Genomic DNA, 16,005 nt, shown 5'->3' on the forward strand with positions numbered 1-16,005 from the left:
TAACTCTCCATATTGACATAGTTCTAGCCTTTGTTCCTTAAATTTAATTTTGGCTTTTGGTTCTGGTGTTCCACCCTGAGATTTTTATTGGTGCCATAGGCGTACATTTCGGGGGTGGGGGAACATGTTCCCCCATAAAAAGTAAAGGACTTTTGACAAAATTAAAGTCATTTACACATACAGTGATGCAGAAAAGGCCCAAATTGATGCATAAAAATCACCAGAATGGTGGAAATTACATGTTTGCCACTAAAAATTTTGCGGTGGAGGACCCCCTAACTCCCCATCTTACAAGTGGTCAAACAAAAACAAAAAGCCTCTCAGGAAAAACAGTATTTGTACTTTTTTTTTTTTTTTTAAATAATTAGTGTCACCCTTGTTTTCCAGGTATTCATTTTTACATTCTAAAATTAACCACCAACTATCTGTCAACAGTTTTGATTTTCAGTTCCTCACATTAGGAGCTGGCCTTGGCTCTTCTGCAGTTTGTGCTACTTGAAAGCATTTAGTTGAGGTCTCACCTCTCTGCTGCTACTGAGGTTTACTCCTAATGTGAGCACCGCGGTTGCCTTCCTGCACTTAACATGTAATTATTAGTGAAGTGTCTGACAGCTCGGCTTCCCAGCAGCTGTTAATGTGATTGTTTCAGCCCGGCCCTGTTAATGCTAATCACATCACGGACATCCCCTAATAACAGCCACCATTGCCTATTAGACTGAGGACTGCTATCAGTGCTACTGTAAGCCTATAGCTGGGGAAGACTCATTCACTAAGAGATCTCTGATCTTTTCTAATGCAGTTAGTGTTATTGCCCTGTGTGCAATGAGTGATAGGAGAGCCTTAAGAAAGGTGTTAAGAGCATTTATCTGTTCGTAGGAGGCAGTGATGTGATGAAATAATTACACTCTGTTCTTCCTTTCTCGCAGACAGATGGCAAAAGTTTACATCTCAAACTTAATTTGTCTAGAACTTGTCTTGAGGAGGCTCGCCTCAAGGCACTATTAGTAATTTTAGACCTTATAAATTAGAGGTATGTTCACGTAATGTAAGAGTGTGAAGTGTACTTGTGGAGAGAGTTGAAGAGTTTAAAAAGAAATACATACAGACAAGTCATTTTGTATGTCTCTCAAGGTCATCATCACATAAGTTTGAGGTATATTGAAGACTGTTCTACCACAATGTTGACACATTGTACTACTATAAGACTATACTTAAGTAAAAGTACTGTCACACTTAAGAACAATTACTGTCCTCGGTGTAACTTCAATAGAATTAACCAGAAACAATTAAACACAAACGATCAACAATAGATAAGAGTCTGTGGACACCATAGTGTGTGTGTGTGTGTGTGTGTGTGTGAGTGAGTGTGTATGCATGTGTATGTGGAGGAGTTCAATGCTGGCACAGAAGAACCAATACCATTAGCGCTTATCAATACTACGGTCTTTGATAATTTCTATCTATCTAATATCTAATTTAGTACCAGGTTTCAGTACCCATCCTTAATCAAAACACAAAGGAAGTGAAGCTTGAAATAAAGTTTGCAGTGACTGCACGTGCCAGAAGTGCGGAACGCTGCATGTGTGTGTTCCACCAATCAGCGTTCTTCAGCACACAGCCCCGCCCCTCATGAATTCCGGGTAATCTGAAAAGTCCCCTACTAGGTACTTTTTTCAGGGAAAGTCTGAGGTTGAGGGAAAGTTTTTTCTCCAGGTAATTTCAGTGGAAACGCGCCAAGGTTTTTCAAAATCCCGGGTAAATGAGAAAAGTTCCTGCGGTGGAAAAAGGGCTTTTGTTGCCATAACTGTTCCATGTCTTACCCATTCAATATCATGCTGTCTTAATGTCCTAGTTTACTTAAGTTAACAGATAAATATGTATAAAAAGCACAGCATTTATAGCGTATTTTTAGACAGAAGTTTCTGTGCTGTTCATAGAAAACACTATGAAAGTAAATCTATTTGTTTTTATTCTTTTGTGGCTACAAAGGAAGTGATGCAAATAAAGTCTAGTGACCCTAAAGTAGTCTGCCTGCCTGTTGGAATATATTAACCACTTCCATCTTTTCCATCAATGATCCAGATCATTTCCATGTGTTCCACTTCCTTTAACAATGTCCTAATCAGGTCATGGTAAAAGGCACATTATAAAAGGAAACTCACCACGACAACAAAACAAAAATGATCCCTTTCCTAATCTCATGCTGGAGACCTCTTTCAGTTTATAAATCCCCAATCATTACTACACACATTGTGAGCTTTGTGTTTGCTGCACATTGTAAAATACATATTTTCAGGACTAATCCTATTTCAATAGGAATGCATGAAACACTGGTTCATGATAATTTTATGACCATTTTCTCAACTGCTCTCAAAGCCTTACTGCTTTGTAAGCAATATTTACATTTTTTAAATAGAAGTCAAACATACTAAAGAGTATTGCATCATTACAGAGTGGTTGCTTAGAAATGATCCTATGTGACAACATCTTTTTGGTGTCCATTGTATAAAACCCAAATACACATGTCCAAGATAAATGCAGATTTTTTTTTCCTTTACAGCCAGTGCTTGTCCATACAAGCATGGACTGTGATTAATAAGTGCTGAATGGCTTCATGAATAATAAGCAGCTTTTGCTCCCACTTCTGCATGACCCATTTATGACAATTACTGCCAGCAGCCCTGTCAACAACTCCAATTTAATCTAACCAGCTCCAGTTAATAAAATAAGACAAATTGTAATTCAATAAGCTAAAAGTTGGAGACTGACACATTCACAGCAGAACCTTGGTGCCCTTTTTAAAGAAGAACCTCACATTTTGGGAAATACACTTGTTTGCTGTCTTCCGAAAAGTGTCTTTGCGTTCAGTGCAAAGCTGGAGTTAGGACAGGGAGGACTGGAAGAGAAGAGAAACAGCTAGCTAACAGCTCCGTCTATAGATTAACTATAATTATCATCCCGCGGTTGTATGCCTCCACGTACCAGTCAGGTTGCAGTTTCAGTTTACATCCATGTCTGTAAAACCATGAATGCTTCACACACATCTTCCCCCTGACAGCACAGAATATCTATATAACCAGCACAGTTTCAAGTTGGACACCCAAGATAAGAGTACTATTAGTGTCATTAAGTATGTCATAATATTTCCCCTTGTGTTATTTATTTAGCGAATGCAAATTTCTCAGGCAGTAGCCTCCTGATCTACATTGTGGAGGGAGACTAGACCTCCTTTTAGTCTTCTGTTAATGAGATATGACGTTAAGTAATGACAGGAAAGTGTTTCATGCAGAACATTATGATGTCACAGTGAAGTTGACCTTTGACCCTTTGGCTATAAAATGTCATCACTACATTATTTTATCCTATTAGACAATTGTGTAAAGTTTTGTCATAATTAATAAATGAATTCTTGAGTTCTGGCCAAATTTTGTGAGGTCACACTGACCTTGATCTTTTGACCACTAAATTCTAATCAGCTTATTCTTCAGTCCAAGTGGATATTTGTGTCAATTCTCTTAAGGTGTTCTTGAGATATTGTGTCCCGAGAATGAGACCTTTGAACAACTGAAATCCAATCAGTTCATTGTTGAGTCCAAGTGAACATTTGTGCCAAATTTGAAGAAATTCCCTCAAGTTGTTCTTGAGATATCACACACACTGGAATGAGATGGATGCAATGTCATAGCAACCTTAATTTTAGATGCTTGATCACCAAAATCCAATCAGTTTATCCTCAAGTCCAAGTCAACCTTTGTGCCAAATTTAAAGAAATTCACTCATGGCGTACTTGAGATATTATGTTCACAAGAATGAGACAGACAAGGTCACAGTGGCCTTGACCTTTGACCACCAAGACTTAAGGCCTGTTTCCACCGCAGGAACTTCGGGGTAATTTTACGGGGCTGGGGCCATTGGTGCGTGTCTCCACCGCAGGAACCACCCCCGAAGGACAGAGTTCCGCAACTTTTACAGGGGCTAAACAAGTCCCTGCCTTGGAGTAGGTATTCAGAACGGCCCCGAAAAACTCCTGGCTGGGGCTTGGGGATTACTTGGTGCTGATTGGATATACTCAAGGCAGAATGTGACGTCAACAGAAAGTGACAAAATAGCCGGCATTTTTAAAACTCAGCAGACGAGGGTTAGCTCGTTCATAGCTTCCACTGCCATGTAAACAAACTCAATAACCGGTCCGTAAAAAACATATTTTTTTCCAGCGGATATCTTAGTTACAACATGATTGAGCTAGCAAAGCAGTTTTGTGTTGCTATGTGTGGTATTTATTCAGTTTTGGGAAATCATGATGTCTAGAAAGCATCAGTGGCTGCAGCTGACAGGGACAGCTAACAGCAGCAGCAAAGCTAACATCAGGACGTCATCTCTTAAAAGCCTCCCGTTGTCGGATACGACATGAAACTACTCCAGTTAGCTCAATCGTGTTGTAACTAAGACATCCGCTGGAAAAAATATTTTTTTCACGGGCCACTTTGTGAGTTTAGTGAGTTATTACAGACACCGCTATCAGCTAACAGCTAACAGTGTCCCTACGCCACTACGTTGCCCCGGTCAAAAGGGTTGCGCAACAACTACATTACATCCAGAGCCCGGCAACTTTACAGGAACCTTCCTCCTACTCCGTTCTCAGTGGAGACACGGCGGTTGAGAGGACCGTGCGAGGGGACGTTCCTGTAGTAGTTCCTGCCCCCCAAATAGTACCAGGAACTTGTTCAGTGGAAACAGGCCTTTAGTCAGTTCATAATTGAGCTCAAGTGGACATTTGTGCCAACATTACCTTGAGGCGTTCTTGAAATATTGTGTTCACAAATATGGGATTGACAGACAGATGGACAACTCCTGAGCTTGGAACCAGGAACCCTCTTGCTGTGAGGCGACAGTGCTAACCATGCCGCCACTAATAAACATGCTGTATCTTATTTGCTCAATTTGTGATTTAAGTGGGAGTTTCATGTGCTATTTATTTTAGTGATGACATGAGAACCGATACTCACGATACCTTTCGACACCATGATGAAAAACCCCGGGGATACTCTCTTTTTTTTTAAAAAACGGAAGAACCGATACCAGCGTAAGAATCGGTGCTATGACTCTTCCGGAACTGATGGGGGCAGTATACACCATATAGCGCTACAGTCCATGCCTACATTCAGAGCGAGGGGGTGACGAGGAAGAGGAGAGAGCAGCTGCCTGCCAAAGCCAACATTCAGAACTAGTCACAGCCGCACTTTAGGCCAGAAAATAGATCTGCTAGCAATAGCTGCAGTTTAAACACCACTTTCTCTGTTTATTAATTGCTATTAACTTGTTCCGAATTGCTTCTGAACCGTCCGTGCTCCGTGCGGAGCTTTGTCCGGACTCCCGACATCTTCCTCTCTCCCCCAGCCCCTCCCCTGGGAGAGAGTCAGGTGGTCTCCTATGAGCCCAGCTTTCGAGATGTGCAACACTCCATTAAATGTCATTTAGCTCATTAAAAAATATCCCAATTAATATCAGTAGCATAATAAGCAGATATGTTCAGTGTTATTTTGTTTAATTTCAACAACACAGAGATCAGCTTTAACAAGCTGCATGTGAGCTAACGATCAAGGATTTCACTCTCAGCAGTACGTGACTGCGCATGTGTGTCTACTCTAAACACAGCGGTTGGGGTGTGTTTGATTTATTGGACTTGGACGTTTGATTTTTTCCACAACTGGACCACGGACATCAAAAGACGCCGTTTGCACTGGGACAGGACAAACAATAAATGAAACCGACGAAATTCCACACAAATTATTGTGGCTGGGTCAAATGCTGTCAGCGTGATTTACATGGTAAATATTTAAATAGTTTATTGAGTTTATTGCGGATGTTGATCAATGTTTGATCAAAAACAAAAAATAGGTAATGAGGAAACGAGAGAAAGAAAAAATATAAGTAATATCAATCTGTTGATAGAAATGTTATTTTATATGCAAATATTTAATAAAGTATTTCTTGTTTAAGTACATGGAATCTTTGGAATTTTTTTTTTTTACCGTGGAATCGACTTTGGTATCGAGAATCGTGTAATTATACTGATATCAGCACCGACTATTGAATTTTTGGTATCATGACATCCCTAATTTCTTTACAAACTTGCTACTAGCAACAGGCTACTTTATCTCTCACTCTAAGAAAAAAAAGCAGATAAGTGTATTTCCCAAGCATTGAACTCATTTAATATAGTGACGGATTCTTTATTCAGTAATGGAAGCCTAATAGTGAAAAACCAATGAAGTCAGATTTTCCCAACAGATAAGCTAGCTATCTTGATACCTATGCTCAGACTGGCTAATGGGCAATTCTGGCAACTGCCAGGTTTGCTGCCAGGCCACCACCTGCAATGGTGGAAAAAAAGAAAGAAAAATGGGAAAAAAAGAGTCCTGCTTGCTACAACCCACTTGAAGTCACAAAGTCACGCCCCTTCCGGTAGAGCTCATGGGACCTTAGATCGGAAAAAATATGAATGGCAGTGAATGGGGAGAGCATTATTATCTTTTGTTCCTGTTTGAGTTGCGACATGAAATCTAAACATGTTGTTAATGAATTTAAAACATAAATTTTAAGGTCAAGAAAGTCATACTTTGTGGTAAAACTGTTGAGATATAAGCTTTTTAATTTAAAAACTCAAGAGTACACAGGAGGAGGTCACGTATGTGACATCATAGCTTTCGCTCGCTTCCTGCAGCTTGGCCTCCCCGCTGAAATTCCACTGTTTGATGATTAATCGATTTATGATTGAAGATGTCTGTGTGTTTTGTGCCAGGTTACAGTCACTCCAAGCTGCAGGAAGCGAGCGAAAGCTATGACATCACATACGCGACCGCCTCCTGTGTAGTCTTTCTAATTACGTTTTTTTCAAAAGCTTATATCTCAACAGTTTTACCACAAAGTATGACTTTCTTGACCTTAAAATTTATGTTTTAAATTCATTAACAACATATTTGGATGGGGCGTGACTTCGGCACTCTATCTGAAAGACACTGCATTACAAATTGGGCTAGTGGTACAAAATGGTAAACACTTCCTGTCTCCTAAGTGGGCATGGTCATCTCTCCACTGCCTCAATTAATCTAAAGTGGGCTGTCTCAGTTTATCAGCAGTCTCTGGGTAGGTGCAGTGGTACCAGCCATCGTCACCCAACCCCATTCTTCAAGTGTTCAAGCCGTCATGTAATGTTTGAGATCAAGAAAAGGATGTGAAGTGGGAAATAAATGAAATCCAGGCATAAAGAGCAAAGCAATTGAAATGAAAAGGCTACAAATAAGATGGACAAGGTGTAGCAGTGAGCCGTTCCAAAGGAAAACTGCCAGGACAGAATTTTTGTTTCCAGGCCAACTTTGTTGATACCCATAGGAAAGAAGATAATAAGAATGATAAGAATAATGTTATAAATCATGATGTGAAATAAGTGAATATTATATGTTATCATGCTTTTGTGAGTAGATACATTGCTGATGTACAGCATGCCAGTCCAATACTCTTGCTCACTTTGCTTCCTGTCCATGTCTCCCTCTGATTCTACTCGTCATAGACGTTTGCAGAGAAGCTGATGGGGAACTTCTCGATAGCAGTACCAGTGTTTGTGGCCCTGTCCTGCTACGGCTCCATGAATGGCTGTCTCTTTGCCTTATCAAGGTACAGATGCTTCCTCTTTGAGAGTTCACCCCCACAACAAAAATATGGTAGTGTTCCTCTTCCCTGTAGTGCTATTTATCAGTCTACATTGTTTTGGTGTAAGTTGCTCAGTGTTGGAGGTATCACCTGTGGAGATGTCTGCCTTCCAGTATAATGGAACTAGATGCTACTCTGCTTGTGGTGCACAAAGTGTGAAAAAAAATTACATTTGAAAAACTCAGCATTAATGTCTCTTTCCAGAAATCATGACCAGATTACTGAAGATAATCCACAGACCTTGTTATGAGCAGTTTCATGTCAGAACTATTTTCTCTCTACCAAACTACACCCACCAACCATATCATTGCGCAGAAGGAAGCATACATCTATTGCTAGCTCACCTAGCACCACTGAGCTAGCTAACATTACAGCTCAGCTGAGGAGAATGCAATTAACGTTTACATCACACACTGTCAGAAGCACTAACCTGTTGTCCATGAGTAGATGCACACTTTGTTCTGTACGGTGATATGGTTAGTGGATGCAGTTCGGTAGAAAGAAAAGTGTGCCTACATGAAACTGCTCACAACAAGATCTGTGGGATTGTCGTGATTTCTGGAAAAAGACATTGCTGTTGAGTTTTTGAAGTTTTTTTTTATTTCTATTTGGGTGCTTTGAGTAACATAAGCTGAGTGCCACCCTGTTCCATTTTTGTAAAGGCAGACACATCTAGGGCTGATACCTCCAACTCACACCAAAACAATCTAGACTGATAATTAGCACTACAGTACATTCTGGGGTGAGCTGCGTCAATGACAACATACTTCATATTCAATATTCAGTGGTATATAGCACTGTGATTGGTTGAGTTGTGGAGAGCTATAGAAAGAATAATGACAGTTTATGGCATTTATTGTAAATTCTCAAATATTAATTTAATTAATATTCAATTAATGACTGAGTCTCAAATAATAGTTGTGCATGTGGCCTAAAGGACCAAATAAAGGTGAGTCACCAGTAAAGACTATTCACCATCAGTGAAAAAAAATCAGTGAAGGGCAGAAATTTACTTTCCCACAGTACTAAGACAGCATTAAGTCCATCAGTACAACAGCAGAGTTACACCTTATAACTTTACTGTGACTGAGGAAAACCTGTTTGCATTCACTAGATATTTCAAGTCACTTTTACTTGAGCATTTTTTCTGAAAGCTGTTAAGCACATCCCAATAAAAATTAACACTTCCTGCTGATCTTTCATTTTAAAAGTCTGCCAGGAAATGGAGGGATTAGCTATGCCATATGAGCCATGGGAAGGCTGTGATTGTAAGATATCTGTACAGCAAGTGTTGAGTTTCTTTGACAGTAGCCTCAGCAGCAATCACTATTACTACTACTACTAGAATTTGCAATGTGTACAGTGATTAGAGCAAGTTGCACAAGTCAATTTTGCACTCTGCTTGGATCTCTTGGAGTTTGTACCCTCATGGCAGGCAGTTTCCTGAATCTCTCTGTTAGTCTTTGAACCTTCGTACATGGGAGAGTTTTAATGAAAATTAGCAAACAGAGCACAGACCTTCTGACAGCCCTATCTTATATCCAAGTTCCCAGTTTAAATTCGGGTCATCACATCTTTGATTGCAATTCTGCTGATACAGTAAATAATCTCATAATGTCAAGGTGGGGTTATTAAAGATTCAAATGGGCTTGTTTTAGTCACATCATCAATGAAAAAAGTTAATATTAACTAAATTCTTATTGTCAATCTTGTTCAGATTTCTGTTCTTCTCCGGAGCCTTTGTTCTTCTCCGGAGCCTTTGTTTCTTCTCCGGAGCCTTTGTGCTCAACAGTCTCTCAGATTAACTCATATCGCAGTGGTGCCTGGACAGCGTGACGTGTGTAGTTGTGCTGCTGCCGTGGTCTTGCCAGATGCCTCCTGCTGCTGCTGCCATCATTAGTCATTAGTCATACTTCTACTGTTATTATACACATATGACTATTGTCACACATGTATACTGCCAGATATTAATACATACTTTCAACATATTGTACCACAGTAGCCAGAACTATAACTATAATATTATTACTTTCAATAATGTTGTTGTAACCTACTGTCATTACCTGCATCTCTCTCTCTGTCTCTCTCTCTTTCTCATTGTGTCATGCGGATTACTGTTAATTTATTATGCTGATCTGTTCTGTACGACATCTATTGCACGTCTGTCCGTCCTGGAAGAGGGATCCCTCCTCAGTTGCTCTTCCTGAGGATTCTACCGTTTTTTTTCCCCCGTTAAAGGGTTTTTTTTGGGGAGTTTTTCCTTATCCGCTGCGAGGGTCCTAAGGACAGAGGGATGTCGTATGCTGTAAAGCCCTGTGAGGCAAATTGTGATTTGTGATATTGGGCTTTATAAATAAAATTGAAATTGATTGATTGATTGTATGTGTACATATGTGTGTGGGTGTGTGTGTCTGTTCACCAGAATGTTCTACGTGGCATCCCGTGAAGGACAGCTCCCTGAGGTTTTGTCTATGGTCCACGTTCGCAGACACACTCCACTGGCTGCTGTCCTCATACTGGTCAGTTTACTGCAATATGTTCAATAATGACAACAATCAATAACTGTTCATTACAACACTAAATATCACTGATGTTCCCATTGGATATAACAACAACAACAGCAATTCACATTGAGCAAAAATCTATAACAACAACATCAATACTGATCTTGAAACTAATGACACCACTTTACATGTTAATTATCATCTGCTGGTAATCTATCGTGAAGCATATTATTGTTGCTGTGGTTACCTACATGTACGGTACGTTACATGCTGACATATGGTTAAACAATTGATCTGTGCTTTAGGTGTCCTAATAATAGGTTTTAATGGACACCTGCCTGGCAGTCACATGAGAATTTTTACTTTAGCTGTGGTAAAAATAAGCACAAGAAATAAGACTGGTAACACAATCCACTGCAACTATCATTAGCTACAAATTGTTTTTAACTTCTTGTGTGTGTGTGTTTGTGTGCAGTACCCTATGACCATACTGCAGCTGTTTGTTGGAGACATCTACAGCCTGTTGAACTTCATGAGCTTCCTGCGGTGGCTGTTCATCGGTGTGGTGGTGCTGGGTTTAATCTACCTCCGCTACACAAAACCTGATCTTCCCCGGCCCTTTAAGGTCAGTGCTTACACACCTGTACACAGCTGTAGTTGTTCTGAATCCTGTCTGAATCTTTGCTACACTGAAATACAAGTCACTCACCATCCAGCCTGGTCATCAGAAGAAAATGTTGGGATTGTACGTTTTTGCAAACCACAAATACGCTACATCTGCATGTTTCTTATGTATGATATCAACGTTTCTATAGTGATGTAGTATATGAGCTGACTTTTTCATCTGGAGGTGGAGGGGATGGTGGATAGCATGACAGGGGTTAGAAGCCTGACAAGCTTTAGACAACAGTTCAAGACCAACAGACAATAAAACCAGTTGTTTTGATGACTTGTCCTGGTTTTTTTAGCAACTCGTTGCTTTTTCTTCACTGGGGATAGTGCCATAAAGGACATGGCTGCGTTTTCAGCTGGGATAGTGCCACCAATACCAAAGTATTTTAAGCAAAAACATGATCTTTTCCAAACTATAATCAAGTGGTGTTTGTTCCTAAAACTAACCACATGTTAACCACAGCATTGTTGAAACGTAAAGAATCATAAAGTTTTGACATAGATACTTAAAATGCTAACATTTTTTATGCCAATTAGGTTGCACTGTCATTGTATTGCACATAAGGGTGGGCGATACACCACGGCTTGTTCCTTGTGTGACGTAAAATATGGCTATATCACTGACATCAAGTAGAAATGGTTACATCATTCTTTAAGCCATCTGCATGACACTCACTTTGGCGTTTCAGTTCTCTCGCTCTCTCCTGTGGCTCATGCACATAAGAAAAGATTCACAAACATGATGCATCACACACCTCCGCCCATCCAGATATTTTTCCCCTGAGTGTGTTTTTGTATCTGCAGGGCTCCAGACTGCTATTATAATTAGTTGCGTTTTGCAGCCACAGAGCACTACTGTGGCTTGCAAATATTATTGATGTATGGGCTGGAGAGCTTTTAGGTTTTTTTTACAGCTCAGGTTGACTAAATCCTTACCTGTAACAACGCCACAGTAACAGTTAAACTTATTGAGATTAACAACAGTGTGAGCAGAGGAAACGTGTGTCTTTGTATCCGCAGGGCTCCACACCACAACCATTTAGTCACATTCTGCGACCATGGAGCACCAGTGTGACTTGCAAATACAATTAATATATAAAGTGGAGAGCTGTTTGTGTGTTTCCAGCCCACGGTGAATAAATCCTTACGTTTATAGACACAATGGCAATAGTTTAACTTTCTGCTAACGGCTAACATCTAACTGTTGACCAGAAGCTTCAAGTTCACAGCAACAACATCAACACTTTCTGCCTGAGCTGCATGCTTAAAAATAAAAGCACCAGTGGTTACGCTTTGATTTATTAAATTATAACAATACTTTTTTTTAACTTTATTATGGCAGTAGCTGCTTTATCAACTTTACTGTAATGGTAGTTCACTAAATAATTTAGCATTAGTCGATAGTACATTAAAGATTTAAAAATATCATGACATACATTGTGTATAGCGATATAGCCTAAACATTTTACAATATTATTTTTAAGGCATGTCGCCCAGCCCTAATTCCACAGTAACTCATTTCGTTCTTATAGCTATTGTTCATGTTTCACAAAAACTTGTCTTTGCTTAAATATTAGTGCATATCTTTGTATCTGCTTTGTATCTGTACAGTATATGGATAGTAATAACAGATGTCACTCATGACTTGTTCACAGGTCCCGCTTTTCATCCCAGTGGTGTTCTGCTTCACTTGTTTCTTCATGGTCTTCCTTTCTCTGTACTCGGATCCCATCAACACAGGGATTGGATTTGCCATTTCCCTCACTGGCATCCCTGCCTACTATATCTTCATTTACTTTAACCGCAGACCAAAGTGGCTTCAGAGGGCTTTAGGTAGGTAATAAGTAGCTGCTGATACAGTGGAATGTCACATTCAACACATATGACTGAAAAAGATGGATCATTTTTGGTATATCAGGTCACGCTGAACTTTTATTGTCATGTAGACCAGATTTAAAGGAATACTCCACTCATTCTCGCATAAAAGTCAGTTTACTCATCATGGACAGTGCCACACAACTAAATAGGCTACAGTGGTTGTTATGTCTGAGAAAAACATCTCCTGATGATTCCATCAGGGTTATCTTGAGTTTACATTAAAACTGGGTGATATGGCTGATAAAATTTCATAACAGTTGATAGTGATCAACCAGTCCCCCCTATTGGGGGACTTTGAGAGCGACTTTGCAAACACAGTGTGAAAAAATGCACTGATCACGTAGAATATAGTGATGTTGCACATCAAATTAAACTGCAGAACCTGGGCTACAAGACTGTAAAAACCCTTTTTACATGCCCCAAACACAGCTCAAACAACAACTAAATAAACAACAAATCAAACTCCATACAGCACCGATATCCCGACCCACTCGGTATATTTAGGGCTCTAACTTGATGCCACGTTATGCAAAACACAAGCCATTCATCTCAAATGAAAGCAGAGACCCCGCTGTTTCCACACATTGGTGCCAAAGCACTCTACACCAAAGCATCAGGGAGATAGAGGCCAAAGAACAACAACAGAAATCATTTCGCCAAGCAATAGTTGTAAAATTTCTCTTACCTTTGTTATTTTTGCCTTGAAAAGCTCATTCTGCCGTTAAATCACGCTACATTCCGGTAGGCCATTTGAATGCCGTGCTGCATTCAAATGAATCCAGGCGAACATGACGGGCTTCAGGTTCCGGGGATAAGCATAAAATTACCACTCACAGCAGCCGACATCTCCCCCACAATGGCGTTCTGCTGACTCTGATTGGCTTACAGTGCTGTCAATCTTGTTTTGGTGGGTATAGCATCATTCTATTGGCTCTAACGAATCAAACGAGTCACTCAAATCGACCAATCCGTTGCAGAGATAGAGCCTCCAAAGCACAGAAGAGAAAATCTGTTTCACATGTAGTAGGTGTGTATTGGTCAGTTTGGAGTGGGAAATACATGAAAAAAAACAAACGGACAGTTGTATATGTATATCCTAAACATCATTATGGATTTACAGAAACAAAAAATGAAAGCTATAGGATTGTACATGACAAAAATCACATGCAAACATGGTGCAATTTTGGAGAGCTCGCCTGAATTTTCTGTACTAAAACCTCTCTAATATTGTTCTGCTTCACTTTATCAGAATCAACCTTTGCAGAGTTAGTGTTCACATATTGTACTATGATTTGATAGAGGTTTAGAGCTGCAGCTGCATCATTCCAAAGGGATACTCATACTGAAAATGCTTTTTTGTTTAGGCAAACCTCAAAATGTTTCATTTGTGCTGTGTGCCATCTTCATTTACTCTTCACATATAACACATATACTGATATTTACACATCTTAACAAATCTCACAAGTGTTCCCTTTACCATGACACCAGAAGTATTCAGATAGACCTTGTGGTTGCAGAGATATATTCATTTCATTATGGGTATACAATTTTCGAGCAGAGGCCTATAAAATAGGCTGATTGTTACTCCTGAGTGAAAGTTAAAGAAACCAGATGGTTAATTGTGGTTTAAATTAGCCCTATTTATTATTTGTTTTACCTTATATATGACATGAGAGATGACGTCATTGTGTGATTTTCTGTGTCCCCAGATTCCTTCAACAGAACCTTGCAGATCCTCCTGTTAGTTGTCCCTGTCGAGCAATAACAGCTCACAACCACTACATCACCTACTTAGAGTAGTTACTGAGCTGAACTCTACCCAAGAGAGTAAAACTGCTGTTGTACCTTTTCAAAACTCTTGTAGCACAAAGATTTAAAGTTATAAATGTCTCTGCTGAATCTGACTTTATATAATGCATTTTATTAAGAATAACAATTTATGTTGAAAGAAGTGAATTTATACAGTATGTATCATGTTTAATGTTATGTTTTATGTAACAGCAAATGGCCATCTGATCACCATTTTCCCCTCAACCCACACAAACTATGTCTGAACAGAGCAGGTCACTGCACATGATACAAACATTGTCTGGACTAATGTGATTTTATTGTCTGATTTTTTGTAGAAAGGTTTGTCCCATGTTTTTTACGGTTTCCTTGAAGTCTAAGCAACCACAGACTCAAATGTGTTATTTATGGAGCTTAGTTAATTTGTTTGTGGTGGTTTGAATATCAAACGCCTCAGCAAATCCATCAAGTTGCAGTTACAGTTTACGTCCATGTCTGTGAAAACATGGGTGCTTCACACACATCTTCCCCCCAACAGCACAGAAGATCTACACAATCAGCACTGTTTCAAGGTGGACACCCAAGATGAGTGTCACAGATTCAGTATCTAACCAAATGTTTCCCTTTCTCTTCCTGAGATATGATGTTGAATAATGGCAAGAAACATATTTTTCGAGAACAGACGTGAAGTTGACTTTTGACCTTCAGATGTAAAATATTATCACTTAATCATTATATCCTATTTATGTGAAATATTTTCATAGTTAGCATATGGGAAAAAATCCCCCCCAGGCCTTCTTGAAATATCACTTTTATGACAATACGAAGAACAGACAACCTGAAAACATAATTCCTCCACCCATGGCCTGGAGCTTGCCGGCACAGAGGCATAAATGATAAAAGGCTAAACTTTAGGATTCATGCCTAGAAGTAGGTGCTTCACTGACACAAAACAGCATAGTAATGACATGTTAGTAATAATATCTGTTTGTGTAAACAGGCTTTGACAGTTAGTGCAGATTTGGATCTAGTTGCAGGTTGAAAATACCACAATTTGCTCAATGGCTAACAAATCTAAACCTTAGTCAGTCCTTGTGTTTTTTTAATTTGCAATGTGCACATCATTCAGGTAACATTAGCAGGCTTCTCAATTTTATATATCTCTGAAAACTGCTCTCTGTGGCTGGTAGATGACAGTATCTGGCAGACTACAGTATATCAGCGGAACAAAGTGTCTTTTTTAAGTTTTTAAAAAACTGGTGGGACAAAAACTACTTTTCACAGATGCAAAACTAGATAACTATTCAGATTTATATTTTGACATAATTCACTATTTTCATTTTTCATACAGTTTGTGACACATTTTAAATATACCTGTTCTCCTCAACTTGCTGTCACACTGCTTCATTCCTCGTCTGTATGCACTGTCAGTTTGGGTAGCTACATTTGCTCT

At 39.4% G+C, this 16,005-nt stretch overlaps 1 protein-coding gene across 1 annotated transcript in view; it reads left to right on the forward strand.

Annotated features, from left to right (window-relative positions):
* The window catches only part of slc7a11 (solute carrier family 7 member 11), a 39,579-nt gene extending 24,762 nt beyond the window's left edge, over nt 1-14,817 (forward strand). The window contains exons 8-12 of the mRNA XM_033632454.2: nt 7,571-7,674; nt 10,133-10,229; nt 10,690-10,839; nt 12,542-12,719; nt 14,474-14,817. Coding sequence (XP_033488345.1) covers nt 7,571-7,674; nt 10,133-10,229; nt 10,690-10,839; nt 12,542-12,719; nt 14,474-14,529 — 585 coding nt within the window. The 3' untranslated portion in view covers nt 14,530-14,817. The remainder of the gene's footprint in view (nt 1-7,570; nt 7,675-10,132; nt 10,230-10,689; nt 10,840-12,541; nt 12,720-14,473) is intronic.
* Nucleotides 14,818-16,005: the final 1,188 nt, after the last annotated feature.

This window comes from Epinephelus lanceolatus, chromosome 7 (genome assembly GCF_041903045.1).
Source record: "Epinephelus lanceolatus isolate andai-2023 chromosome 7, ASM4190304v1, whole genome shotgun sequence".
Classification (NCBI taxonomy): domain Eukaryota; kingdom Metazoa; phylum Chordata; class Actinopteri; order Perciformes; family Serranidae; genus Epinephelus; species Epinephelus lanceolatus.